At 32.9% G+C, this 27,571-nt stretch overlaps 1 protein-coding gene across 2 annotated transcripts in view; it reads left to right on the top strand.

The window, feature by feature from the left end:
- Nucleotides 1–5,360: 5,360 nt before the first annotated feature.
- Nucleotides 5,361–27,571, top strand: part of LOC106689945 (cytochrome P450 4C1) — a 34,007-nt gene continuing 11,796 nt past the window's right edge. Inside the window, exons 1-8 of one of the 2 annotated variants that reach the window (XM_014435172.3) lie at nucleotides 5,418–5,447; nucleotides 10,686–10,777; nucleotides 19,932–20,092; nucleotides 22,226–22,332; nucleotides 23,232–23,322; nucleotides 26,595–26,780; nucleotides 27,165–27,234; nucleotides 27,358–27,484. In XM_014435172.3, the coding sequence (XP_014290658.1) occupies nucleotides 19,939–20,092; nucleotides 22,226–22,332; nucleotides 23,232–23,322; nucleotides 26,595–26,780; nucleotides 27,165–27,234; nucleotides 27,358–27,484 (735 nt within the window). In that variant the 5' untranslated portion in view covers nucleotides 5,418–5,447; nucleotides 10,686–10,777; nucleotides 19,932–19,938. Of the gene's footprint in view, nucleotides 5,448–10,685; nucleotides 10,778–19,931; nucleotides 20,093–22,225; nucleotides 22,333–23,231; nucleotides 23,323–26,594; nucleotides 26,781–27,164; nucleotides 27,235–27,357; nucleotides 27,485–27,571 lie in introns of both variants that reach the window. The other variant, XM_014435170.2, reaches the window with a different exon arrangement.

Genomic DNA, 27,571 nt, shown 5'->3' with positions numbered 1-27,571 from the left:
TATTTTTTTTTCTTTTATTTATTTTAGTATGTATGAGATCATTCATCACTATTCCCTATTGCCCACAACTGTGTGGCAGATTGTAATATTTATCAATAAATGAATCTAAGACATTTAAAAAAAAAAAATCCTGATTTTTTTAAAAAATATTTTTACCATTTCTTTTAACTTTCACTTTACTAGTTCATTATTTTAATGTAAACTACATCAATAGGGTATCTTGGAATATTGGTGACTTGAACATAGATATGTGTAAACAGTAAAAAAAATAACAATATACTTATTATATCTTTAAACTGCATATACACTTTATAAAAAAATAATGCATTATATTGTCATACTAACATATCTAAAAAATGTGCATTTTTAAGGAAATAGTGATTTTTAATTACTGTTAATTGATTTTCTTAAATGAAACACTAACCATAAGTAAATAATACACCACCATAAATCTACTTCTAATTATTTAATTGGATTTCTGCAAGCAGAAATGACATCTAATATAAACTCTAAATCTTTGCACCCCCATTTAACAAAAATCCAATTTTGGAGTTATGTTTTGAACATTAACAATTTGATGTATACATCAAATTCACTATAATAATAATATAGTATATTATTAATTTATTTCAGATCCAAAATTTAAACAACCGTTGAAAGAAATAAGCACTAACTTTCCTGAAGGGAATTGTCTAACAAAATTACTTTCCTTCTGAATATATTCCTGGTTTGGGACTATCTTATAATTGATTGGCTGATGAAAAAGAATACTTAATTGTAGTTACAAAAAAATGCTGAAAAAGTATAACAGACATTGTAAATACTAACAATTCTAAGATCTGTTCTAAGTACTGAAATATATAAAAATAAGATTGTAAAATTCTACTTTTTATACGGAACATATTCAAGGCAATAATCAATTTTAAGAAGACCATAAATAAATAAATAATATATTATAACATTATATAGTGAACATCAAGTACTCAATTTAATGCAAAAAAAGAGTTATTCAACATGTTGTAACCTTAGTGCAATACTAGCATAGCTCAAAAATTAAATTTTTGGAAAAAGGGAGTGCAAACATTTGGAGTTTATATTAAAACTCATTTTTGCTTGCAAAAATCTAATTAAAGTATTAGAAATTTATTCATGATAATGTATTATCTATTTATGTTAGTTGTAAATAAAATCAATCGACACTAATTAAAAATTACTATTTCCTTAAAAATACAAATTTATTAGATATGGTAGTACTTACTATTTTTAAGTAACATGTATATGCAGTATATAGATATAATACTTTGTAGTTATATGTTTGCATATACATATATAAAATGTTTATTAATAGTACTTGGGGGGAATTACAGCAGAATTAAGAGTTTACTCTGCCTAAGTTGGCAGAAGGTATGCCAGCCCAGTATTGTTTGAGATATGTACCTGTGAAATGTACACAACATATATTATTATTTTTATTATTATACACACATTCTATGTTCTAATCACTGATATTCTAAGACACCTTACTGATATAGTTTTCATTAAAACAATCAACAAGCTTTCAATAGTTAGTTTAAAAAATCTATAATTTGCACATTGTTTGATACAGTAAGAGTAATGTAAAGCAAAGTTTACAATCTCAAAAGCCCAAGTGATAACGTTTAGTGAGTAAAAAACCACAAAATGTTCATAAACATTTACAAGTTTATTCAATAAATTTCTTAGATACTGATTCCTGTCAAACATGAATTAATAATTATCAGAAAGAGCACACATTTTCCTTCAAAATGCACTAGTCAAACTTTAATTTACAAGTAATATTTTAGTATTTGTGTTTTTGAGTTCATAAACTTAGTCTTTTTCACTCACTTACAATAGAAAAGAAAAATCTTTTACCCTAATGATGCATAGTGGACTACAAAATTCTGACCAACGCATTTCGAATAAATGAATAGTAAAATAGTATATTTATTTAGTTGTAGTAAATGTAGAATGTTAAGGAATCATAATAATTTTTCAAAAATAATCTATCATAACAAAATTTCGGCCCAACAATTCATATTCAGCTCTATCAATCACTATTAAATAAGTATCATTTATTTATTACTTAAATTACCATTAATTAACCTACTATATATTATTTAAACTTCTTTATGAGAAACAACCAAATTACTATACTTTAGTTGATTCTTTACTAACAATCTACATGGAAATATTATTAAAAATTCATTTTTCTGATCAATGGTACTCATCTATTTCACCATTATATTTTTATTTTATTTCATATATCCTATAATTATCATTCTATTTGCTCTATAAATTTTTGTGTTTCTTTATTCAATGTTCACAGAACTGACATGCTCTTTTTTTAGTTATATTTCTAAGGGATTATTCCTATTCTTTCAATCAAATAGAATCACAATAACTGGATATATAGACTAAAATTGAAATAAAAATTTGATTTCCGTCAAAACAGCCCTGATGAAGCCCTACAACGTGGGGCAAAACGTTGGCTCAAATAAAAATAGTACAAAATATTTCCGTTTAAAATTGAAATATAATAGTAAAATGGGGGGAGAAGATTGTTGATCAGAATAATGAATTTCACCAAATTGACATATTTTTGGCATAAATCTTAAGAAAGAATCAAATAAAATTTTATAATTTGTCTGTTTATCATAAAAATGTTTAATCAATGGTAAGTTAAGTAATAAATAATTTAATATTGTTTTTAAGTAGTGATTAATTGAAATCATGAACTATAAAGACTTTGTTGATAATTGATTTGAATAAAAAATTGTAAACTTAAAGATGAAGGAGAAGTTAGAAACGTTGAAAAAATGTAAAAATATTACATTACCCAAACATTCAGCACTGACTGTAATTACAATCTTTCGAGGAATAAAAGAAATCAAAAGTTAATACATCCACACTGGAAAGTTATTAATTAAATAAATTATATTCTATTATTGCAAAATTCAAGAATTGTTACTGGAACAACAAATATGATTAGTAAAATTTTCATTGAAAATGTTTATTTGTAAACCAATTTTACAACGCAAAAATTTAAATAAACAGTATATGCTTTTAGTGTATAATTCTAATCTTTAATTTTCATAAGTGAATAAATTAACTATTGAAAGAAAACTCCTCATTTAATTACTTACTTTAGATAAGAAATGCTTGAAAACCAGTCCTCCATTATAAATAGAATTATCACAATATTTCGTCAGCTAAAAATGAAACATAATAAACGGATTTCGTAAGAAATTCGGATTTAGCACTCAAAAAACCATATTCAACGGATGAAATTAAAAATTATATATTTTTTTACATAAATGTTGACTATTTTTGTAGACCACTCTAGTTGTTTCGAAACGTAGATGGAATTTATCCATTTTGTAGAAAATTTTATCTGCTTCATATTCAATACTTTTCTTTAAAAAAGGCTGTTTTCCAATTATAAGCGAAAAAAATTCAAAATTAGGTATATATTTGTTTTGAAACCGGTCTACAGGAAGGTGGCAAACCTGAAATTCGGATTCAGTACCCCCAAAACGTATTGAAAATAGTTGAAAAAATAATCTATGATTTTGTCTTCAGTAAATCCTTTGTTGACTGTACCAATAACCACAACATTTTATCAACAATGACATAATACCGTACAAAATACTTACTGTACAGATTATTAAGGTTCAGATGCAAAAATATAAACTGTAGTGTCATTGAAAACTTACTTCGAAAGAGTTAGTGACGAGTGAGCGTAGCGAACAGAAATCCACAGTTGTGGTTACTTAAAGAAGTGATAATGTTAAAATAATAATATAAGCAAGAATTTTGAATTTCTCGTCTCTGGAGCTTCTATTGTATGCTAGTATCATTTCTTAAATGAAATATTGCTAAGTTTGAAACATAGTTATTCGAACTTAATGAGGTATAAATGGCTGCTTTACAAAACTAGAAATTATTTTATTTTGTATTTGGCGTATTCTATAGATTGTGTCGTGGTCTACGTTACTTTTTGACAATCCTACTAGCTTGGGACCAGTCTATAGAGGGAACACAGTTGCGAAAGAACCCTGTCTACGGTAATATCTTTGGAACATGCCCATTTCAAAATAAAACCAAAGCTTTTTTACTTGTAAGATGTGCCACTACTCAAGCAAAGCAGCTACATATATTGCATTATAATCGAACATACATTAAATATACCAAGTAAACTATAAACATTTATTATTTCAAAAATGAAAATGGAATGTTAGTCCATCTAATTAAGAAAGTTTGTGAAACAATACAAAGGTTGGAAAACTAAATTTTAAATTGGAATTGTTTTTTTTTTCTTCGAATTATTACCTCATAATCATCATATTCAATCCTCTATGAACCGCTTAAGCAGTGGAAGGGAATGTACCTCTTTGATTACAAGCTCGTTTGCATGTAATAGTTCCACGATATTTGTCCCAACTTCCATTACAACTAAATGCAAAGCTATATATTCAATCAACAATAATTACACCAATAAACTTAAAAGGAAATAAAATATATAAGAAAAAATACTTTTATTCTCATCATAAAAATTTTGTTTGATATTTAAAAAAATATAGATATTTTTCTTATCCCTATGCTTCGAACCACCTTAGGCTCGGTCGTGTTTCCATAGTTCTCAAACAGTTAGTTTTAAATTTAATTTAATCTGCATTAGCTCCATGCAGTATACAGGATGACTCAGGAAAATCATTCTTAGTATCTTCGATATTGATTCTATATCTAGCATTGAATAAATCTTTAAGTGAAGAATGTACGTTTTATTAGATTGATATATTTATGTCATACTTTTGCAAATGGAAAAGGATAAAATTCTACCCCTAGAAGAAGTATTATTAAAAGAGCTTTTTGAAACCTAGTGGAACTGAAGTTAGCTACATGAAAGGCTCATTCGGAAAATTACCAAGGGTGAGTATTGATATAGTGAATAAAATTTATTTTAATTTTTTTGAAACGAGCAAGGATTAATTAATTATAATTCAAAGTACGGTGGTAAATTAGAGTTGTGTGATGCGCTCACCCTGCTAGAATGTTTAGTATATTAACGTTTCTATTCTGGTTAATAGATTTTTTATATAATTAAAAATTACATTTGCTTCATCTTCAATTTTTTTTTCTTATTAAATCATTATAATTTCTTAAATCAACAAATCTTTTATTTGTTTGAATTACAAAAATAATAACTGTTATTTATTTTTCAGTTGAGATGTTTGTATTACAATACAATTGTAGTTATAATAAAATTACTTCAAATTTAGACTATTTCGTTGCACATATAAGCACTTCTCAGCGCCATAATGATAAAGACTGAATGAGATCAGAGTGGGGAGCTGGAAACAAAACTGATCAGTGCATGTCTGCCGTCGCCGCAGTAAGGTTTAGGCAGCGAGAATTTGAGTGTAAAGGTAATTATATATATATATTACGTATTATACGATATATTATATATTAATCTTTTTGTTATGTTTTGTTCTAGTACAATATTTAATTTCTTACCTATGTACTGTATTTATTTTATTATTATTTTGATTTTTAATTATTAATGTACTTTTTGTTGTTTTTAAAATTAATTAGTTGTTTTTTCATGTAACATTTTATTTATATTTATGTAGAATAAATAAAGTTGTTTCATTTTTGGTTAAACGTGTTTCTCATACATCTTTAATTATTACACACATATATATATGTATATGGAAGCCGATTGTTTAAACGCATTCACGAAGATTATTTATTACACTTACTTTTTCTAATTATGTTCACACATAGTTACTTTTGTTTATTTATTTTTTTCCTAGTTTATAGTTGAGAATTATTTCTTTGTATTGTATAAATATTTAGTCTATAGGGTATTTCTTGTTGTAAACGCATTTGCTTTTTTGTATTTTATTTTATTTTTGTTCTTTATCTTTTTGTTAAAATGTTTCATTTCAAAACAGCACAAAGGCATATTGATATGTCCAAAAAGATGATGCCAAATATAGTTCAACATTGAATCGTGCTAAAGGGACAAATGAATGCATCACAAGTGTGTAAAACATTGTTTAAATAATGTTGTTGTAAATTTTAAATTATGTGTATGTATGAATATATTTAAAAAAGAAATAAATGTAATTGACTAAGTGAGGTAAAATAGATTACAAGGTTTTAAAAATAAAAAAAATATTAATAATGTTAAATTAATTGTAGGTATATTAGTACATGACTATGGGGTAAACCCGAAACGTAGTACAACAAATATAGAACAGTGATAATATTCTAAATGCAAGTTTTTTTCACCTCAATTAGGAAAAAAATTAAAACAAACAACTTCCTAGGAAAGAAAAGAAACGTTTCATCATACATCTACGATACCTTTCCGAATATGTCTTAATGGGGCATTTACGTAAACCTGATCAAATATATAAAAATACCAATTATCCTATATTAAGAATTAATAAAGTAATATCATTTTTTAAATAGATTTGTTAACTAACATAACTTAATTTAACATAGTCAAAATTAGTTTTATCTCATAGTTAAAGATAAAAGAAACTACCAATTGTCGCAACTAACTAGGGAGCCATAAAACTACTTATGTGATAGTCCTTAGTAGTCATTAATTTTTTCAATAAATCCCCATTTTTTGCGCCTTCAGGATTTTACACCACCTCTCCTCCAAAGTTCATAAACGCTGCTGTTCTCTACATCACTCATAAGTTCTGAAATAATGTTCCTGCAGTTTTTTTTGGTCGTTCTTAATAAATATTATAATTTTCGTTTGTAATAAATATTTATAAAAACTTATAAATATTGTTTATTTTTGAGAAGTGGATTTTATTTTCGTAATTTGTTAACCTTTAACTTAAAAGTTGTGGACGTAAATTGTAACCTTTAAAATTGTGCGATTTCTTTGTATGTTAAATAAAATTGTTACGATTAGGATGTTCAAAGTAAACATGGGTTCGAAGCAACAGGGTCGCCACCATTTATATATATATATTACTCAGTACGTGAATTTAGTCAATTTTAAACTAGCTTCAGCTCCTTACATGTTGGTCTTATATTTAAAAACCTCTAATAAAATTTATACTAAATTTTTCTTATTTTAACTTTTTTTTTTCAATAGTCCTTTTGATAAAATGTTAAGTTTCGGAGTTCTGAATAAAAATAGCAAAAATGTCGCTTTTCAGAGCCAACTTCTGCGTATGAAATTATCGCCAACATAATAAAAATATCACCAACACCTGTTGAGAATTTACTTCAAAGCTCTGCCTTGCATTGGTAATTAACATCATTCAATTGAGATTGAAGACGTATAAGTGATAACAAGAGTGGTGGGACTAGAGAAGTCGAGGTTTTTGTCCCAGATGAACTATCCTTTTTTCAGTAGATAAAAATTAAAGTGATCATCGATGTTTGAAAGTTGCAACCATTATCATGCCTCAGCTTCCAAACGTTTGGACAATAAATATACAACATTTATTGACCCAAATAAATATTGGTTATTGATTTAAATTTAAATAAAATTGGGCTAAACAAATTTGCGGTTTTACTGTTTCGTATGTACAATTTAAATTTAAAATACTTTCAAATATAAAAGTGTGTATAAGTAGCTATATACATTTTTTTTTGGAACAATAAAAAAAATAACTAGAATCCCTAGTTTTGAACAGATAAATGATATATCGAGGACTAGCGCATTCTTGAACTTTGGAGCAAGGTTGGGGGGAGGGGAATCCTGAAGGTGCAGAAATGGTTCCTTTTGAGAAAATACATTTCTTATAATGCAAATAACATACAAAATCTAATCAGTAATATCTATTGGATCGCTGCCACTGTCACGCATTTTTTCGATGAATTGCAGAACAGAATGAAAGACGTGAGTACTCATTTCGCGTACGTCTTCCAAGAAAAGCAATATTACTAATAATTATTACTATTGTTGACTTATATTACAAAGTTTATACGCTGAACAACATATTTTCCTAATCATTAAAAACCATTGATAACTACAATTATTCGGAAATCGAAAAGCCCTTCGGAAAACTTCAATTACGCTCACAATTATTTCTATATTCCCAGTTCGGCTTGGTGGGCCTTACATGGTTTTTCAGCAATTCATTTTATATTTTGAACAATTGATTAAGTATGATGTATAAAACACCCCTATCAACTCATAATAAATAGACCCATATTATAAACCCAATGTTTGGTTATAACCCAAAATAAAAAAAAGGAAAACTAATTCTTATGGTAATGGTATTAATTTTTTTTTCTATATTACTTGGTGTTAATTCTAGTAAAATCCCAGTAGTACAAGTGAGTAAGCAATTTAGTCCAGCAAACGAAGCATACTAAACATGCAAAAAATCTTGTAGTTCTGATTTTTTTATGTTGCTAGGTTTGAATTGACATTAAAAATCTAAATTTATGAACTTGGCAGACGACCGGAAGTTTACTTTATTAATGAAAAAAAAAACTAAAATTTATGTTAATTTTTCATTCCATGCATGACATCTTGGAAACTAACTTCCGCACGAAACATTAAGATACAATTTTTTCAAAAACTGTATTATTTATTTTTCGAAAAAACAGAATCCACCATTTTGTGATTACATTTTGGCAAATTTCATGGAAACCGCAACTCATTCATTGATCACGAACAAGATTCTCGTTCTTTAATAAGGATTTATTATGCTTCATTATGAGCACAAACAGGAATTTGTTCGTTTAATAGTTCTTGGAATAGGAAGCTTTTCTCATTACCTAATTTTCGACGTACGATAATATGAAAATCGGGAAAAAAATCTGAATTTATATTCAACTGCTAATAATTAAACCGTAATCAATAAATAATTGAATTAATCATAGTTAATAAGACAGCTTTAAAATAAAAAACATTATATTTTTACAAAACATATTAATAAAATATAACATATTACATCAGTATTAAATCTATAAATATCAAATAAAAGAGAAATAGGTATGTTTAAATATCCTTTCCTCCTCATTGCCGGATATTTATTCTAAATTAGTTCAAAGTCAATCTTTCCATATTTTATTTTGTTTATCAGTTTAAAGTTAAGAGTATCTCCGACTGCTAAGAAACTATCTTAACTTCCATACGAATGTACTTACCTTGCCAAGGATCTTCTTATCCTATCGGCATTAGATGTCTCAAATACAGTATTATTTAGGAAAATGTTATAACAAAAGAAGGGTAGTTTTATTGTTTTGTTTTTCTTTTTTGGAAAAAATGTATCCCGGGTATTATTGAACCTTCAGGTGTTTTCTTGAATAAATTGAACTTCTAAATGTCTGCTGAGAACTAATCTTGTTTTTTAATGCCAATCTACATACAAATAACTATTCATCAATCACATTTACCCTAACATGGTAATTTATTGGATTTTTTTATTCTTCGTTTCCTAGACTAATTAGGGGGATGAACATAAAATCTAGAGGACTGTTTAAATTACGTTTCTACTTAATTACTGTTAAGAAAATAGACTATAGCATTTTAAATGAAAAAACAAAATAAATTTTGCTTCTTTAAAGCTGAAATTATTTGGCACTTTATGTCACCTCAAGTTGTTAAATCATGGTTCTAATTAGCACACTTAGAGGTAACTTAGCAATTTGTTATCAAAGAATTAGGTTACAGAAAAGACATAGAAAATAAAAAAATGTATGAATTGAATTTATTCAAATCAATCAATTTTGTTTTATACACTTTATTCAAAACATACATTTGACATTTAAAACATGATGAACATACATTTAAAACACTGTCAATAAAATTATTATAAATCGGTTGTTTTAGGACATCGCGCCATGTGTAATTTTGGCAATCAGGGGAGATAAAAATAGAAAAAGTACTATTTATATAATGGTTTTTAATACTTTTTATGCCAAGTGTAAAGGCATGAAGGTATTGGGAACAAAAGAGTTGAAACCATTGAGCCCCATAAAACTTATTTACACCTCTGTGAGGTTGGTCCCACATTCTCTAAATATCCATAGCTTTGCAATAGGATCAGTAAATTATTTCTTGCGTATTTATAGTTAAAATTATTCGATAAATAATAAAAGGAAAAGAAGATATTATTTACTAAGTTTGCTGAATTATTTATTTTAAATTAAGGAGCATTATTCTTATCTATTTATTTTATCTTTTTTTTTCTTTTAATTTTAACATTGTATAAGGGGTTATGTCTTTTGTACCAGACTATACCCCCTCCCCCCATAATCAACTGTTAAAAAACATATATAATGTAACGGTTATATCAACCATGTAAGGCCCACCAGGCCGATCTGGTATAAAATAAATTAAATAATAATATTTTCAATTTATCGTATGTTCAAATTGATGAATTGTTATGTACTCAAAAATCTCTGTAGAAAAGTAAGATGCTATGAAATTTTGAGGGAACATTAGTTTTAAATTATTCATAAAAACGACAAGAATTCTTTCTTATTTGTATTAGAAGTTATAAGCAACCGATAGCAGATAAAATAGATTAAAATATAAAACAAAATGTTCTGATGTAGTCTCCTGATGAATAAATAAGTGATTACATTAATAATAATTGTGGTAAACAGAAATTTAGGCACCTACGACAAATTATATATGTTGTTTTTATAGCTATCGCCCTTTCTTACAGTCCTGCTGAATAACTGCATTTGAAGGAGTCACTGCCTACGACGTTTGACTAACTCATCCAGACCCAAGGACATAAGCTCAAGGATAAAAAAGGTGCAAGTATGTGGCCACAACCACTTGCTACCCAAACAAGAACCGACTTATGCCATTAATTTACTATAAAATTACACATTTATCAAGAGTTACAGAAGATAAAAATAAATAACCAATATCTAAACCATCATTCATGATGACTTTCATTATTCGGTAGAGTCGTAGACACTTTAGATGAAGTTCTCAAATGTGAAAAATAATTAAGATGAATTGCAAAAAGATTAAAAATTAACCACTTCTGATAATTCTGCAAATTATCAGTTCTATCAATTCTCTTATCAAATCCCTTTTTTTTTCTCATCTTAATTTAAAATATTCTAATGTAAATAATCCTCAAATTTTTATATAAAATGAAATATGAAGAAAATTAATATTTCATTTCATTCATTATATTTTATTCCATCTAAAAAAGAAAAAACAAAACAGAATTAACAGTTGTAAACCTGGCTCAGATTGGTCAAGTTATGTAACCACGTCGCCTCTGATCTGGTCAAGGGCACCCTAATCTGTCCAGTAACGAATTACTCAGTTAGTTTGTTGTATTAAACCACTTAGTAATCAATATATTCAAATATTGATCAAAGTTCTGCTCTCAGAGATGTAATATTGTCTATAGTTCCAACTTATCTGTAACAATAACTTTTAAATAATAATAAAAAACAAAGCACATGGTAGTAAAGAGGTGTTAAATTTATGTTAACGTCCACTCTCTTTGTAGGCCTTCTTCAAGGTGCAACAAAAAAAAATAATCAACGCAGAGTAAACACAACTAAACTCTTTAAACCTTAAACAAGACTACTTCATCAACCAGCAGTTTCACAATGGTAAAAGAAAAAACATTTTGGACCTTTTTTTATAACTAAAAACGCCGTTTTCCAATTTCAGGTTCTTATTAAATATTGCTCGGTCTAACTATCTTAAAGTCTCCTCTTCGTTATTATAGTAAAAAAAAAAGAAAGTCTCCTCTTCCCTTTTTTAGTAAATATTTCAAAAGTGTTATAGGACCGTTGCTCCCTGGAGTCTACAGCTGAAACAGCCCACGTTCATCACGGGCTTCTACAGACGCCCAAGCGGATCGCTGCGGGAAATGAGACAATTCATGGAAACTGTGGGCTAAATCAAAAAAATGGGCTAAATCAAATCATTGGTTGGTTGGTGATTTTAATGCCAAACACACCATATGGCATAATTCCACTACAAATGGAGCTGGTAAACAGATGGCGAAAACCCAATTCACTGTAGTCCACCCGCATACTTACACCTTCCTCCATGTCGCAAATGGAGCCACTTCAACTTTAGACCTCCTCCTGACGAGACAAACACAAAGGATTACAGGATACACCGCCTTAGGATTCCTATCGTCTGATCATCGTCCAGTGCAATATTCCATCCACGGCCGAAGGGAACGACCAGCGAACAAGAACTTTAGGTACCAAGACGCCGACTGGAATATATACAGATCAGAAGTGTATGGGAAACTACCGAAGATACCATCTCTCCACACCAGAGAGCAGGTCGATCGCTACATCGAACAGCTCACCACTATCCTCCTCGAGGCAACAGCACAATCCATCCCCATCTACCGACCTTCACCCCCTCACCTCCGACCACCACCACCTCATATCTTAGCTCTCATTGAGAGCTGGCGCACCTTCAAGAACAGATGGTATCGCTCCAGGGATCCAAATATCAAACGAGCAGTCAACGCTATGACTACCCAAATCAAAAACCTTCTGAGACAGTGGAAAACAGCTATCTGTCACGAGCAGTTGCTAGCTACTCATGGTGACGTTAGAAGTTCTGGAAGCTCACCAAAAGTGCAACGAAGAAATCCAACACCATCAGATTGTACGACGAAGACCGGCTTCTCACCCCCTCACAACTGGTGGACTACTAGCAGACCATTACCAACGAGAAATTCGTTCGAACCCAGTGTGTGGTATTCACAGTTCGAACCCTTAATGCAGAAATACCACACATGGCTAGGGAAGAGAACTACATGTTTGTCAGCCCCAGGTAGCTAAAAGCTATTTTAAGGTCAAACGGAAACCGCCCACCCGCCACGAGGAAGTCCAAACGGTCTTGCTGAAGCAACTCCCCAGAAAAGGCATAGCACATCTCATGAACCTGTACAACTCGTGCTTGCGAATGAGATACTTTCCTGCAATCTGGAAACACGCCATTCTGTTCCCGCTACTAAAACCAGCAAAGTCAGGTGACAAGGAGATTACTATAGGCCCATTAGCCTTCTACCACACCTAGCAAAGGTCTTTGAAAAAATTATTCTAAATTATCTCAGAAATTTTTACGAGGAACACTCAGTCGTCCCTTATAAGCAAACTGGCTTCCAAGCTCATCTCAGCTCGGAACATCACCTAATGAAACTACAAACCGAGGTATGCAGAGACTTCAATAGAAACCATGTTTCAGCTATGATCTCTATAAACTGTACGAAGGCCTTCGGTTCCGTGTCTCACGGCATTTTATGCCGTAAGCCCGCGGACCTTAACTGCCCAGAACAACTCTATAGCATCATAGTATCGTTTTTAAACAACCGTAGCCTAGCTGTGCGGGTTCGTGAAAATCACTCCAGAACAATCTCAGTAACGTGCGTTGTTTCACAAGGGACGGTCCTGTCTCCTCTCCTCTTCTCCATATACACTGTGGACGTCGTGGGGCATAACTACACCATTGCCACAACAGCCGCTTTCGCAGACGACATCGCATTTTATAGCAGCAGCGCCAGCGCCAAATATGCCCTCAAGCGGGCGAAGAAACCATGCCAGGAGATAGTAAAAACTACACCATCTCAACATTCAGGTAAACCCGGCAAAAACAGATTGCGTGATGTTCCCACTACAGAAAGGGAAGTAAACCAGACTACCTCGCACGCTCCAAGTGGCAAACTCCGTACGAAGGCCTTCAAACTATAGTTTATCTGGGCATTAAATTGGATCGCCACATGACACTGAAAGATAATTGCTATATGAAGACCAAACGAGTCCGTCTCACATCATACCGGTTACACCACCTTTTATCATCACCAGTACTCTCACTAAGGCTCAAACTCCAAATTTATAAAAGCATTTTGAGACCAGCACTCCTATATGGTGCCCCACTCTTCACCCACCTCAGAGAAGGGACACAGCACCATCTACAACGCTTCCAGGATACAGTGTTGCGGAAGATTGTGCGCCCAACATCGATGAAGAAGATGAAGACAGATCATCAACACGAGCTCTTCGAACTACCCACTGTGCCTGAGTTCATCCAATGCAGGCACATAAAGTTTTTCGACTCTCTACAGCACCAAAGAAATCCACTGTTCAGGACCCTTACACCAGCGCCCCTCCGGTGCGTTGGCAACGAACCTGATGAAAACTCAGAAACTACGTGCCAGCACACGAACTTAAAGAATAAGTTTTTTTTAGGTTTAGTTTAAATTTCAAAACTAATGTGTGCCCTAGCACATTATTAAATTCGAAGAACGCCCACTACAACAAAAATACAAGTCAAAAACTCCTTTAAATGTAGGCCACTACAGAAGAAGGAAACAGTGCAGGACCAGAATATATATTCATGCTAAAAACCATAAATGAAATTCATAAATAGGGTTTATGGAAAAAAAAAAGAGTCTAAGTTGTCAAATGACGTAATATTCATTATTAATGTATTATTTAAATCAATAAAGATGAAAATAGAACTTCTGGTCCACTAAAAGCTAACGTCTAATACTAAGATCTCTCAATGGCGTTTAATAGCCCAGCAAGTTGACGAAGCTCAAAATTGACAAACATAAGTGTAAAAGTTCAGTGCCAGTCGCTATAGTGTTACGGTCGCTCTGTGCTTCGAGCTAGGGACGTCATTGTAAGGTACTTTTTAAGAACAAAGGCCTTTGTTCTCAGCGACAATATAGTGTTTAGTGGTTCTCAAGACCTCGACAAATGTGGATTTATCACTAAATCAGGTACATTTTATTAATATTTTAATTGTGCGGAACTGTGAAATAGTGTCGCGTGTTATTCACTCCTTAGATGGAGCAGTGCGAACACACAGACTCAGTTTTTTCAACTGTTCAGCTTTTCCGAGCGAGTTGTAACCGCTTTCCAAATTTAATTATTAATAATATTATTAAATCTGGAGAGCGATGGCTTCTGCCTTAGCCCCAACTCAAGCCGCAAACCTGCCGCCAGACTCTGATGACGATACTTATACTGTCGTTGCTGGAACTCGAATACTTCACCCGCAAGACGCGGTCGCAGGCAGGCCAAAATCCGCCAAGCAAGACCGGAATTAAACCGAAAATTAAAAAGAAATCAAAGAAACAGCCGCGTCAGGAAAAGAATGTTAACTTTACTGATCCCAATCCATACGACGCGCTGAGAGCTCTACCTACTGAAACTGAAACGGAGACCTCTCCACAAAAATCTCCCTACCTCCGGTTGTCGTGGCAAGCCAGCAAATCCCGGCAGTGAGGCCATACCTAGCTCATCTACATATAACTAAATACCTGGTGCGTAAAGCCGGTGGGGAGGGGGGGGGTGTTCAGATTTCCCTGGAGTCCGCAGCGGATCGAGACGCCGTTGTAACTGGCCTCAAATCGTTACAAATAGGTCATCACACCTATGCCCCACGACAAGGAAAAACGCAGCAGCGCTATATCATTAAAAACAAAGACATCTCCATGCCCTTGGAATATGTCCAGGGTGCCTTCCAGCACCAGCCCCTATCGATATTAGGCGTCTCCAAAAAATCGAACTGTGATGGAACGAAAATCCCCCTCTCCCCTATTATTATCACGGTCCCAGTTCAGGTCACCCTCGAAGACATAAAGAAGATACGCTACATCGACCAGTGCCTCTTCGCAGCCCAACATTTTGTTCAACGGAAAGAACATGGCCCATCTCAATGCTACCGATGCCAGCAGTTCGGTCATACCAAGAACTACTGTGGGTACAAGGAGGCGTGCGTGCGCTGTGCCCAAGAGCACAACATCGGTGCCTGCCCTTGGGTGGTAGCCCCAAAGTGCACCAATTGTGATCAGGATCATGTGGCGTCCTTCCGTGGGTGTGAAGCACGCCGGAAGATCATGGAACAATGGGAAGCCAGAAAATAACTACTAGCAGAAGCCAATACGAGGCCGTCAGCAACAGCTCGTGCCCAACCATCCACCACCACGACCACCAGACCAAGGACCGAGAATAGAATGGCGAGTGCAGCCACGGCTTACTCGTCATTTCTCCAGTCAGCCACAGCAGCAGCTGCGCCAGAGCCCATATCGGACTCTCCAGCTTCTCCTGAACCGGACCCAATAGGAGCCCAGCAACCCCTCCCACCACTACCCGGCTCACTCGATCCACAGCTTTGAACTTGATGACCAAAATGAATCAGATGTTCAGCGAACTATGTTCCCGACTCATGAGAGACATGCAGGCATTCGTGTCTGATATCATTAAAGAAATCAGAGGACAAAAATCGCCATGAATTCATTCCGGGTACTTAATTATAATTGCTGTGGCATTGCACCAAAACTAGAGGAGGTGGAGGCACTCCTAGCACTTACTGAACCGACAGTAGCTTTTCCTCACCGACACCTGATTACAGAGACGACCGCCATATATCAGGGGCTATCACGTAGTCACCGATGACACGGTGGTGTTCTCAAAGCGGTGCGCCATGGCATCCGCTGGAAGAAGATCCCGCCACCTCTGACCATCCGAGATGGGCGGATCAGTCATCTCATCGTTCAAGTGCTGATGCACCAACCCACCTACATCACAAGAGTATTCCGGCTTCCTAGAGGGTCAGTACCAGAACTGCGGCAGCTCATAGACACCTGTGGAGCAAGGACGAATCACTGGCTGGTGGGAGATTTCAACGCCAGGCACACTCTATGGCATAATACCTCACCGAACCTGGCGGGAAGACAGTTGGTGAAAACTGGCTTCACGGTAGTTCACCCAGGAACTCATACTTTCCGCCATTTTGGGACAGGCTTCCAATCGACAGTAGACCTCCTGTTGACTAGCCACATTGTATCACGGGTTGCTCCGTGTCTGATTTCACCTCTTCCGACCACCGCCCGGTGACCTATGAAGTGCACGGGAGCAGCTCTGAGCCTACGACTGAGAAGTTCAATTATCAGGAGGCTGACTGGAGCCGGTTCAAAGAGGAGGTTTGCCATAGGCTAAAGGGTGCACCTACGCTGCGCTCTGTGGATGAAATGGACAACTACATCGTCCACTTCACGTCAGCTGTCATGGAGTCTGTACGCCAAGCCATCCCCACCTACCACCCTAGACCTTCCCACCTTCAGAAACCCTCACCCCACATCATGGCACTCATTGTCAGCAAGCGGAACCTGAAAAACCGTCATTACCGCTCCAGGGACCCAGCAGTCAAGAAGGAGCGGGAAAGACGCGGGAAAAAGTATCATCTCGATCACCACCCAGATCAGGAATCTTCTGCGCCAGTGGAAGACTGCGGTCTGGCATGATCGCTTAAGAGCTACACACGACGACTACAGGAAATTCTGGAAACTCACTAAGGCGGCAACCAAGAATAACTCGGCCGTTCGATTTCATGACATGGACCGCCTCATGACCCCCACTGAGCAAGCCGAGTCTCTAGCTGGCCACTACCAGCGGGATATTGAGGCGCGGACTGGGGCATTGCTCTCAATTCCAACCATGGCCTGAGAGAACAACTATATGTTTGTCTCACCTAGACGACTGAAGACCATCTTGAGACGATGTCATGGCAACCGAGCCCCTGGTCACAATGGAATATAGACCGTCCTGCTAAAACAATACCGCGGAATTGAATCGCTAAGCTCACTAACCTGTACAATCCGTGCTTGAGGCTGAGATACTTCCCCGAGAAATGGAACATGCCATCCTGTTTCCACTCCTCAAGAAGACAGGATTCGATGCCGACCATTACAGGCCTATATGTCTCCTGCCACATCTCGCTTAGGTATACGAAAAGATCATTCTGAATTACCTTCGGGAATTCTATGATGAACACTCTGTTATCCCTTACGAGGAGACTGGTTTTCAGATTAGCTTGAGCACAGAACACTATCTGATAAAGCTACAAAATGAGGTGAACTCCAGTTTAAATAGGAACCATGTTATAGCCATGATTTTCATAGATTGCAAAAAGCTTTTCGATTCTGTGTCTCACGGCATTTTATATCGTAAGCTTATAGACTACGACTGTTCAGAGCAACTCTACAGTATAATAGCGTCGTTTCTCGACAACAGATCTTTGTGCGGGTTCGAGCCGAGATTTCCTGTTCCATCCCATTGACCTGCGGAGTTCCACAGGGAGCGGTTCTATCGCCAGTGCTATTTTCAATTTATACCGCTGATATAGTTGGTGCAAATTACAAAGCTACGGTCGCCGCCTATGACGACGACATCGCCATCTACAACAGCAGTATGAGCCCCAAACATGCCCTAGGGCGAGCCTGAGTGGTCTGCAAAGAGATTGTTCAACACCTAGGTAATTTAAACATCACCATGAACCCAGCTAAGAGAGACTGTGTCGTGTTCGCTCAGCAACAGCACAAGCGATCGACTCTCCCGAAGTCGCTCAATCTGGACACCACCATTTCCCCTTCAAACTCGATAGTATATCTGGGTGTGAAGATGGATCGTCATCTCAAGTTTTCCCCCACCTCTACCAGAAAACGAGAACTGTAAGAAAGCGGTCTTACAGACTAAACCACCTCCTCACATCACCAGCGCTCTCTCTGCGACTTAAACTTCAAGTTTACAAGAGAATCTTGAGGCCGGCACTTCTCTACGGAGCACCACTCTTCACTTACCTCTCTGATGGCACGCAGCGCCACCTTCAGGGATTCCAGGATAGTATGCTGCGGAGAATGGTCCGTACTACATCGTGGAAGAAGAAGAAGCCTCCGGAACTGCACCAGCTCCTCGAACTTCCTACAGTACCAGAGTTCATTGGTCGTAGGCATGTCAAGTTCTTTGACTCCCTCAAACATCTGACCAACCCACTCTTCCAATCACTGATACCAGCGCCCCCTCCAGTACACTGGCAAGACCTCCATCCTCGTAGCCAATGATGTACCGTCCATTGAAAAGAAGTGAAAGGACACTCTTTAGTTTTAGTTTTAGTTTTTAGTATGTAGTGTAAAACTCAGAAAACGAAATGTGCCCCAGCACCTCGTCTATTTAATATTGTATAAAATCAAAGTACTAAAAATATCAACCTGTCCTTAGAATGGAGCAATGCTCCAGTAAAAGAACAACTTTTTAAACGTATATATAAAAATTTCAATAATATAATTTTCTATAGGGGCTAGGAAAAAAAAAAGTCTAAGTTGATTATTGAATTTTTGTGATTATTGTATTTTTGAATTTAAATGAAAAATAAAGAGGTTTTGAAAATAAATAAAAAATAGGTTAAGGTCCGGCCGGAAAGGATGGAATTTTTTTGTATTATAATCTCCTCTTGTGAGATTCTGACATTTTCTACACCGACCAACCTACTCGCTATAGTTGTCTGTTTAAAAAGTCGGATAAGTAAGGCTACCACGGAAGGTGAGAGTCGAGGGCTATACGATCATAAAGCCTCCTCTTTCAGTTTGGAGCAAACAAATCAAAAGTGATATAGGGCCTCCACTCCTTGGGGGTCTTAGTGAGGGGCCCCCACCGGAAGGATTGACCCTTTTTTGTGTGTTCTGATCTCATCTTGTAAGGTTGTGACATTAATTTGACTATGGCGTTATATATTAACAGTCTGTGGCGCCACTAGAGTACGCTATAAAAATAATCCAAACATGGAAGGTTCAAAGGTGTTTTCAAGTAAAAAGTATAGACATTTTTTCCTCAACCATAACTATATGTTTTTTAGGGTACTTAATCCGAAATTCAAGTTTACCATGTTCCTAGACGCCGGCTTCACAACGAAAGTAGGAAAAAAATCCAAATATTTGGATTTGGGTTAACAGTCTTTGGGTGAATACCTGAAAATTAAGTATCTTTCAAAGATACAGATTTTCTACACATATAACTTAGTTTATATAATTACATTTTTTAAAAATGTTTTTATAATTCTAGTTATTTTACTGACAAAAAATAATTTATTAACATAAAAATGTGATCCAGTTATATTATGCTTGCAGGTATTTGATGGAGTTTTTCCTGTTTCTGTCCGCTATATTAGGGGCCCTTCTAATATGGCTGGTGTACCCAGACAGAATGAGCAGGATGGCAAGAAATATCCCAGGTCCTAGAGCCTATCCAATCGTAGGCAACATTTTCAATTTCATCGTTATGGGACCCAGTAAGGATGAGTAACAATATAAATTTACCATAATTTTCGTTTACAATCTACTTTAATACATTCCAATCCTATTTTTGTTTCTGACTATGCATGTATTTATTGATACTTGCGTACTTTATTTCTCAGTAGTCAAGACAGTATTTGTCTATTGGCCCATGTAAAAGTGGTTTAAAGTATAAGGCATTATATATATACGTTTCATAAGATTTAGAACAGTGGTTCCAAAACTGAACATTGCAGCACCCTGGAGTGCCCAATCGTATGCCAGGGATGCCGCAAGCAAATCCCACTTTTTCAAAATAAAAAAAAAAATTAAAAAATATGAAATATAAAGTTCATCCTAGCGTTTAATTGTCACGTTTTCCCCCTACTTATTCAACTCCTCCATGTCATTTTTTTAGCCCGATAGGGTTGCAGCGAACATTTTTTTGCGCCTAGGAAGGTGCTGTGGTGAAATCATTTCCTAGCTGCTGCCAGAAAACGGATTTCGAAGGGGTTTTTGGAGATGTCTGTTAAACATAGGTGTAGATATTTAGTCATCAACGCCTATGAATTACTATAATTATAAAAGACACACAGACATTCATTCATTCACGCTTAAAAAATAAAATAATAATAAAAATTATAAGATAATAATAATAATAAAATAAACAATTAAAATCGAAGAAAGGCCAAAATTTGGAAAGGAGGCCATGCACTTTTAAAAATTTAAATTAAATTTTTAAAAAAATTATAACTTTTAGAGAGCTCAATGAATCTGAAATTATTACTATTGTCTTTTGAGTTATTGAGAGGCAAAAATGTAGGGATGATGCTATTGCGTGGAATTCAACGGTATATATTGAACATTATTTTTGTAGGTTGAATCATGGGTAACGAAAATTCAAATTGAGTTATAATACTGAAAATTTGTATCTGAGTTGAGTTAGAGTTTTAGAAGTGCCATATGGTTGTCTAAACTTTTTTATCCCTCTACGAATATTTTTAGCGAATTGGAGTACCACTACAGCCACTCCTCTCTAAATAACGTTAAAACATTTACAATATATATGTGGATTAAATCTGTGTCAGACATGCCTTTTGTAGGTTTAAATAGTTTTTCCATTCCCATCTCGCGAATTATTTAGTAACTTCAAAGTATTAATGGTCACTTGTGAGCACAAAATCACTCTTCATCTGTTTTCCAAACACAAATCTGGGTGAAATAAGACCTCAGGTCTCTGCCCCCCACACTCTTTATGTGGTTAAAAAAAATTATGGCCTCAGGGTCGTAAATTTTCAATCGCACCAAGAATAAATTTAGTTCCATGTTTGTCATTGGTCTATAGTAAAATTTGTGTTCGGACACATTCGATTAAATGATTAATCTGATTTTAATAAAAAAAAAAAAAAACGGAATTGCGTGGGTTCATGCCTTGTTGTTGGTTTTATATTAATTTCACCAATTTAATCCAATACTTTCATATACTAACACATTTTCCTCGACACATTTCGAAAACGACTGTTCCAATGTGGCTCAAGCATGAATGAAAATTTAAAAAAAGTTGTACACAATAGTCCAGTGTAAATTGTATCCACTACTTTTGCCTGCCAATATGAAAAAGTAATTTTCTGAAAACACACGAATTATAAAAATGTCCCTGTTAGAATTTATTATAAACCAAATTAGTACTCCCAGGTTTCAAAAATACAACAACTTACATTTATGTTTACATATACATGTTTACATTTATGTTGCAATACAATAATTTGTGATATTTTATATTAGTTGATAATATTGCTATTGTATAATATTTGCACCAATCTCCTAATTTGGACCAAATCCGACGATCAGTATTCAAAAATAGATTGGCCCTATAAACTAATTTTCCTCTTCCATGAACGAAATTAGTCAATGGAATTGACATAACTGATGTAGGAGCATCTACACAATCCTTGGAAATTTAATCAAACCAAGAAAAAAAGATAGAATATGCCTGAACACAAATTTACTACTGACCAATGACAAACATGGAACCAAATTTATTCCAATCTACTTCATACGGTCAACTATCTTCTTCCAATATAATAATCATAGTATTTAAGTATTTTTATAACTATTAATGTTTATAAAGTTATATTAATTTTCATTAGAGGCAATAGAAAGTTGGAGAAAACACAGAGAGAAATATGGGAATGCATTTCGTGTTTGGCTCGGCCCTCAATTGCACATTTTTCTTTTCGACCCAGATGACATACAAGTAAGTAACATAACATTGATTTATAAAACAAATATTTATTGTTTAATGCTAGTACATCTTATATTTTTTTAAAAAAACTGAAACATAAAAATAAGTGGAAGATATTAATAATAAATAATAACTAAGATAATATGTCTATATCATATCAGAGTGAAAATACAAGTAAGACAATACGATAAAAGATACCCTTTGAAATTAATATAAGTAAGATTTTTTTAAACACTCATTAAGATAAACATTTGATAAGACCATCAGTGGAAAAAAATGTTATAAATTACTAATAAAGAATAAAGAAAGTTTAAAAAAAATAGGTAAGTAAAAGTAAGAAATGAAGATAAGCAAAGAAGTATTAAAATTCATTAAAATTTTTTTTTTTATAATTAATTCACATTGAAATGTTTACTTGTAATACATTTAAAATTTCCATTCCTAGAAAAAAAAAATTAAATGCTAAAAAATTTAATAATTCATTTTATTTAATCTTAACAATTATTTTTACAATATTAGAAGAAGATGGTCGCAGGTTTGGTTACTAATGATACACAAATAAGTGAAATTTATTTATTTGAGCCAACGTTTTGCCCTGAATTTCAGACCTTCATCAGGATAACACATATATATGAAGCTTCCACAGAGAATCTGACTCTTGACTCATAGTGATTTTCACTCTCAAAAGAAGCTCTGTACAGGTTACCAGGGTAATACAATAATTTAGGATCCAGATTACCTGATGAAGGTCTGAAATTCAGGCCAAAACATCGGCACAGATAAATAAGTAACACACCCTCGACGATCTTCTCCTCATATTGGATCTATGGTCAACAATAAATACCTCATAGTTTTTACAATAAAATTTTCATAAATAGTTAACCTTCTGATTTAAATTCAATATTTTTTAGATGATTTTGACCAGCAATACTTTACTAAAAAAATCAGCTAGTTATGATGAATTAGTTCCTTGGCTGGGTACTGGGCTTCTTGTAAGCACAGGTAAGAAAATAGATAATTTTTCAGCCATTCAAAGACAAGTTTGTTTTGTTTTTTCATTTTTAAAAATCCATACCTTTCTAAATCCTCAGAAATTATTTTATTTAACTTTATGAAAAATTTCTAAGAGATAAATAAATTTTATAATCATAATTATTATACATAATTTATCATAATTGTTATAAAATCAGACAAAATGAAAAAAGTAGCTATAATGTAAATTAATGATTACATAATAAATAGATTAACTATAGGAAATAAATTATCTGATATCCTAAGCAGATGTTTTCCTAACAAATAATTAGATGGTCTAATCAATAAGTTGGAAACAGAATTTATTATTATCAAAAAATATTTTAATGGTCTGCTTATCACAACAAAAAATTATGATTTCAATCAATTTAATTCAATAGCAATAAAATTTACTTGAGAAAAAACAATCAATAACAAAATTAGATATTTAAATACTAACATAGTCTTGAACAATAATAAAATTGAAACCTTTTAAACTAAAAAAGAAAATTCCAGTGACATAATTCAAATCACCCTAGGCATCAAATTTTAAATACTATAAAGAATATAATCAAAAAAACTATTAACACTAGAGCCAAGTTAAGGGCTATTTAAAAAATACCAAAATATTGATAACTGAAAAATTGATAGAATATTGATGAACAGCTTCTATCCATACTTAATGATTAACTATTTATGTTTAACTTTTATAAATGATATTAAAAAATGACAGTAATAATAAAGAATGAAATGAAAAAGAGAAACCACTTTAAAAAGTTTAATTAACATTATTTAAAAATAATTAACAATGATAAAAAAAAAGAATAAAAAAAGCAGGCAACAATGAACATTTTAAAACCAAAGGGAAGAATAGAATATGTAAATTTTATAAATTAAATAAAATAACATTCCTGAGATAATTGTACTTAATTTAAATTGTGTTGATAGATGAGGGCTTGTAACATCCTCGATCTACCATTCTGGCCAAAGCCAGGACCTCCATCCCTCATATTAACTCATTTGAGACCAATTTTGTATCCTGTGTGCAATGCATTACTGAGACAAAAAGACTGACTGCACACCAAGTGTGCAATGATCTTGAATTGCAATTATCAGTCAGTATGAAAACATTATTAGTCTGAAACAAAACTTATCCTAGAAGTGTGTGAAAATAAAATTTGATGGTGGTTTTAATTTTTTTCCAATTATTTCAAGGATTTTCATTCAGTATAACAAAAGTAAAGGTCAGGAAAGTTCACTATCTTGTACTGCTTCTTAAAAATTTATGTTTATATTCTTTTATTTTTATTTATTTCATTTTATCTATTATTATATTCTTTTCTTCATCACTGAACCTAAAATAAAGATTTCATGTCACCCAACTATTTTTGGAATAAATGTTCAATTTAATTATGTGTTTTTATTTTATTTTATATTGCACACCTGGTGCACATCTGCAATCCGCTCCTCATAATAAAAACATTCAGAGGAGCTACCTGCACACACAGTGTATTGAAGAATATTGATGAACAACTTCTATCCATACTTAATGATATTTATGTTTAACCTTTATAAATAAACAACAGTAAAAACAATAAAAAAAACAAAAAAAAAAAGTTATACAAGTCCTTACCCTCTTCTTCTCAACTTCATTCTTATCTTCTCGAAGGATTTAGCTGGTTATCTGGGCCCTGCTAAGTCTTACTCAGACTTAATCTAGTCAACACAGCAGATATTTTTGGAGATAATCTCCAGAATCCAACAATTATTATTGCTTTATATTGGCCATTTTTCATAAATAACATGTTTGCAATAGAAATCAGTCGCTTTGTAACTCCCTTTGTACAAATAAGATGATTGCACACTGTGTGTGCAGGTAGCTCCTCTGAATGTTTTTATTATGAGGAACGGATTGCAGATGAAGTTGTTCATCAATATTCTATCAATTTTTCAGTTATCAATATTTTGGTATTTTTTAAATAGCCCTTAACTTGGCTCTAGTGTTAATAGTTTTTTTGATTATATTCTTTATAGTATTTAAAATTTGATGCCTAGGGTGATTTGAATTATGTCACTGGAATTTTCTTTTTTAGTTTAAAAGGTTTCAATTTTATTATTGTTCAAGACTATGTTAGTATTTAAATATCTAATTTTGTTATTGATTGTTTTTTCTCAAGTAAATTTTATTGCTATTGAATTAAATTGATTGAAATCGTAATTTTTTGTTGTGACAAGCAGATCATTAAAATATTTTTTGATAATAATAAATTTTGTTTCCAACTTATTGATTGGATCATCTAATTATTTGTTAAACAAAAAAAAAGTTATTGATTTTATTGTTGATATGACCTACCTGGTCATATCAACAAACAGTAGAGTTGTCCAAGGTAACCAATCTATTCTAACCAGTGTGGGAGGGTCGAGTTTTCATTCCATGAAGCTGCCATAAAATGAAAGCCAACCCACCAAGGCTGAAATGGAAACAGCACTGCTACAGTTTCATAGTTGCTGAGGTGAAGTCTCAACTCCCCCAGCTACAACAGTCACTAGGGCTCATATAACTTCATATTTCAATAGGGTAAAAGTCGCATAAAAGACATGAAATAAAAAAATCAGAAAATTTATGAATTCATTTAATTCACCAAAAACATTAAAAATATTGGTTAATACCAACAACAGACAATGAAAGAATTGGTCAAGATTATGTAGGAAATTACTAATAAAATAGACTTAAATAATCAGCTTTGGAATCTTCAAAAATTAAAAATTAACAACATTAGTTTTAATATAAGCTAAATCTCTGATAAGAATACAGAATTCGGCACAGTCCTTTTTAAAACGAGAGATGATAGGGTCATACTAATTTTAAAAGTTATATTATAGTTGAATATTAAATTTTATTACATCTTTATTAAAAATTTAATATTCACAATTGTAAGAAATTCAATATCTTTACAAAAGATATTGAATTTCTTACAATTGTGAATATTAAATTTTATTACATCTTTATTAAAAATTTAATATTCACAATTGTAAGAAATTCAATATCTTTACAAAAGATATTGAATTTCTTACAATTGTGAATATTAAATTTTATTACTTTTATATTGAAGATTTATAAATTATAACTATAGGGAAAAGTACATGATTGACCTCTATGAGGCTGCAGTGCATTTATGCCATTAGTTTTTGTTTTAACCAAAATTATTCTTTGGAAAATTTGTGTAGAAAATTTGTTTTCCAGAATTTCTTTCTACTTATAGGAAAACTGTGGCAGATGAGAAGAAAAGCTATTACACCAACCTTCCACTTCAAGATTCTAGATGAGTTTGTTCCTATTTTTAACAAATGCTCCAAGGTCCTTCGAGATTGTTTAAAGGATAAAGTTGGGAAAGGGGCATTCCAATTGACAGAATATATGTCCAACTGTGCTTTAGATGCAATCGCAGGTATACAATCAGATAAATTATCTAAAAATTCTAATAATTTGAAATCTATTATCAATATACTATAAATTTCCACTTTATTACGACCATAAAGTTCTCAGAAAACTGATTTTAATGAAGTAGTATGAATTCTATTTTGTTATTTATTATTATTTATATATATTGTAAATGGAAAATATTAAATACTTGTTATTGCACTTCTTTTGCTTAGTACCCCTGTCTCTCATAATAGATGTCAAGTATCAATATATTTGATAAAAGTTCATTATTCAGTATTAATTGCTGGTTTTGAGATATTATTTAAGTTTGTATGTTACTCCGATAAATACATATAAAAATAATTATTTTTATTGTATAATTCAACCATTCCTCTCTCTCTTTGTTTAGAGACAGCTATGGGAACTGAGATAAAAGCGCAAACAAACCCACATGGAGAGTACCCAACCAGTGTACTGAAGTGAGACCTGGCATTTAATTATCATCCTAATCCACTATACCCTTGTTTCATTGTTCCTTGGAAGACATTATAAATTTTCATGAAAGTGTAAAATATTTATCAATACAGTAATTGTATTTTCAGAATGACTGCTGCTCTAATGGAGAAAATTGGAAACCCTTTGCTGAACATTGAACCATTTTATACAATCTCAGGTCGCAGAAAGAGGGAATCAGATCTCTTGAAAATACTTTTCTCATTGCCGATGGAGGTAACAAAAATGTTATCAGAATAATTTCCCTCGTTTTTCTAGTTTAATCTAAATATTGTAATAAATTTAAAAAAATATAAAAATTAA

Source organism: Halyomorpha halys, unplaced genomic scaffold (genome assembly GCF_000696795.3).
Source record: "Halyomorpha halys isolate HHAL.00 unplaced genomic scaffold, Hhal_1.1 Scaffold1530.1, whole genome shotgun sequence".
Taxonomy (NCBI): domain Eukaryota; kingdom Metazoa; phylum Arthropoda; class Insecta; order Hemiptera; family Pentatomidae; genus Halyomorpha; species Halyomorpha halys.
The sequence above is the reverse complement of the archived record's forward strand: the minus strand, read 5'-3'. Positions and strand labels throughout refer to the sequence as shown.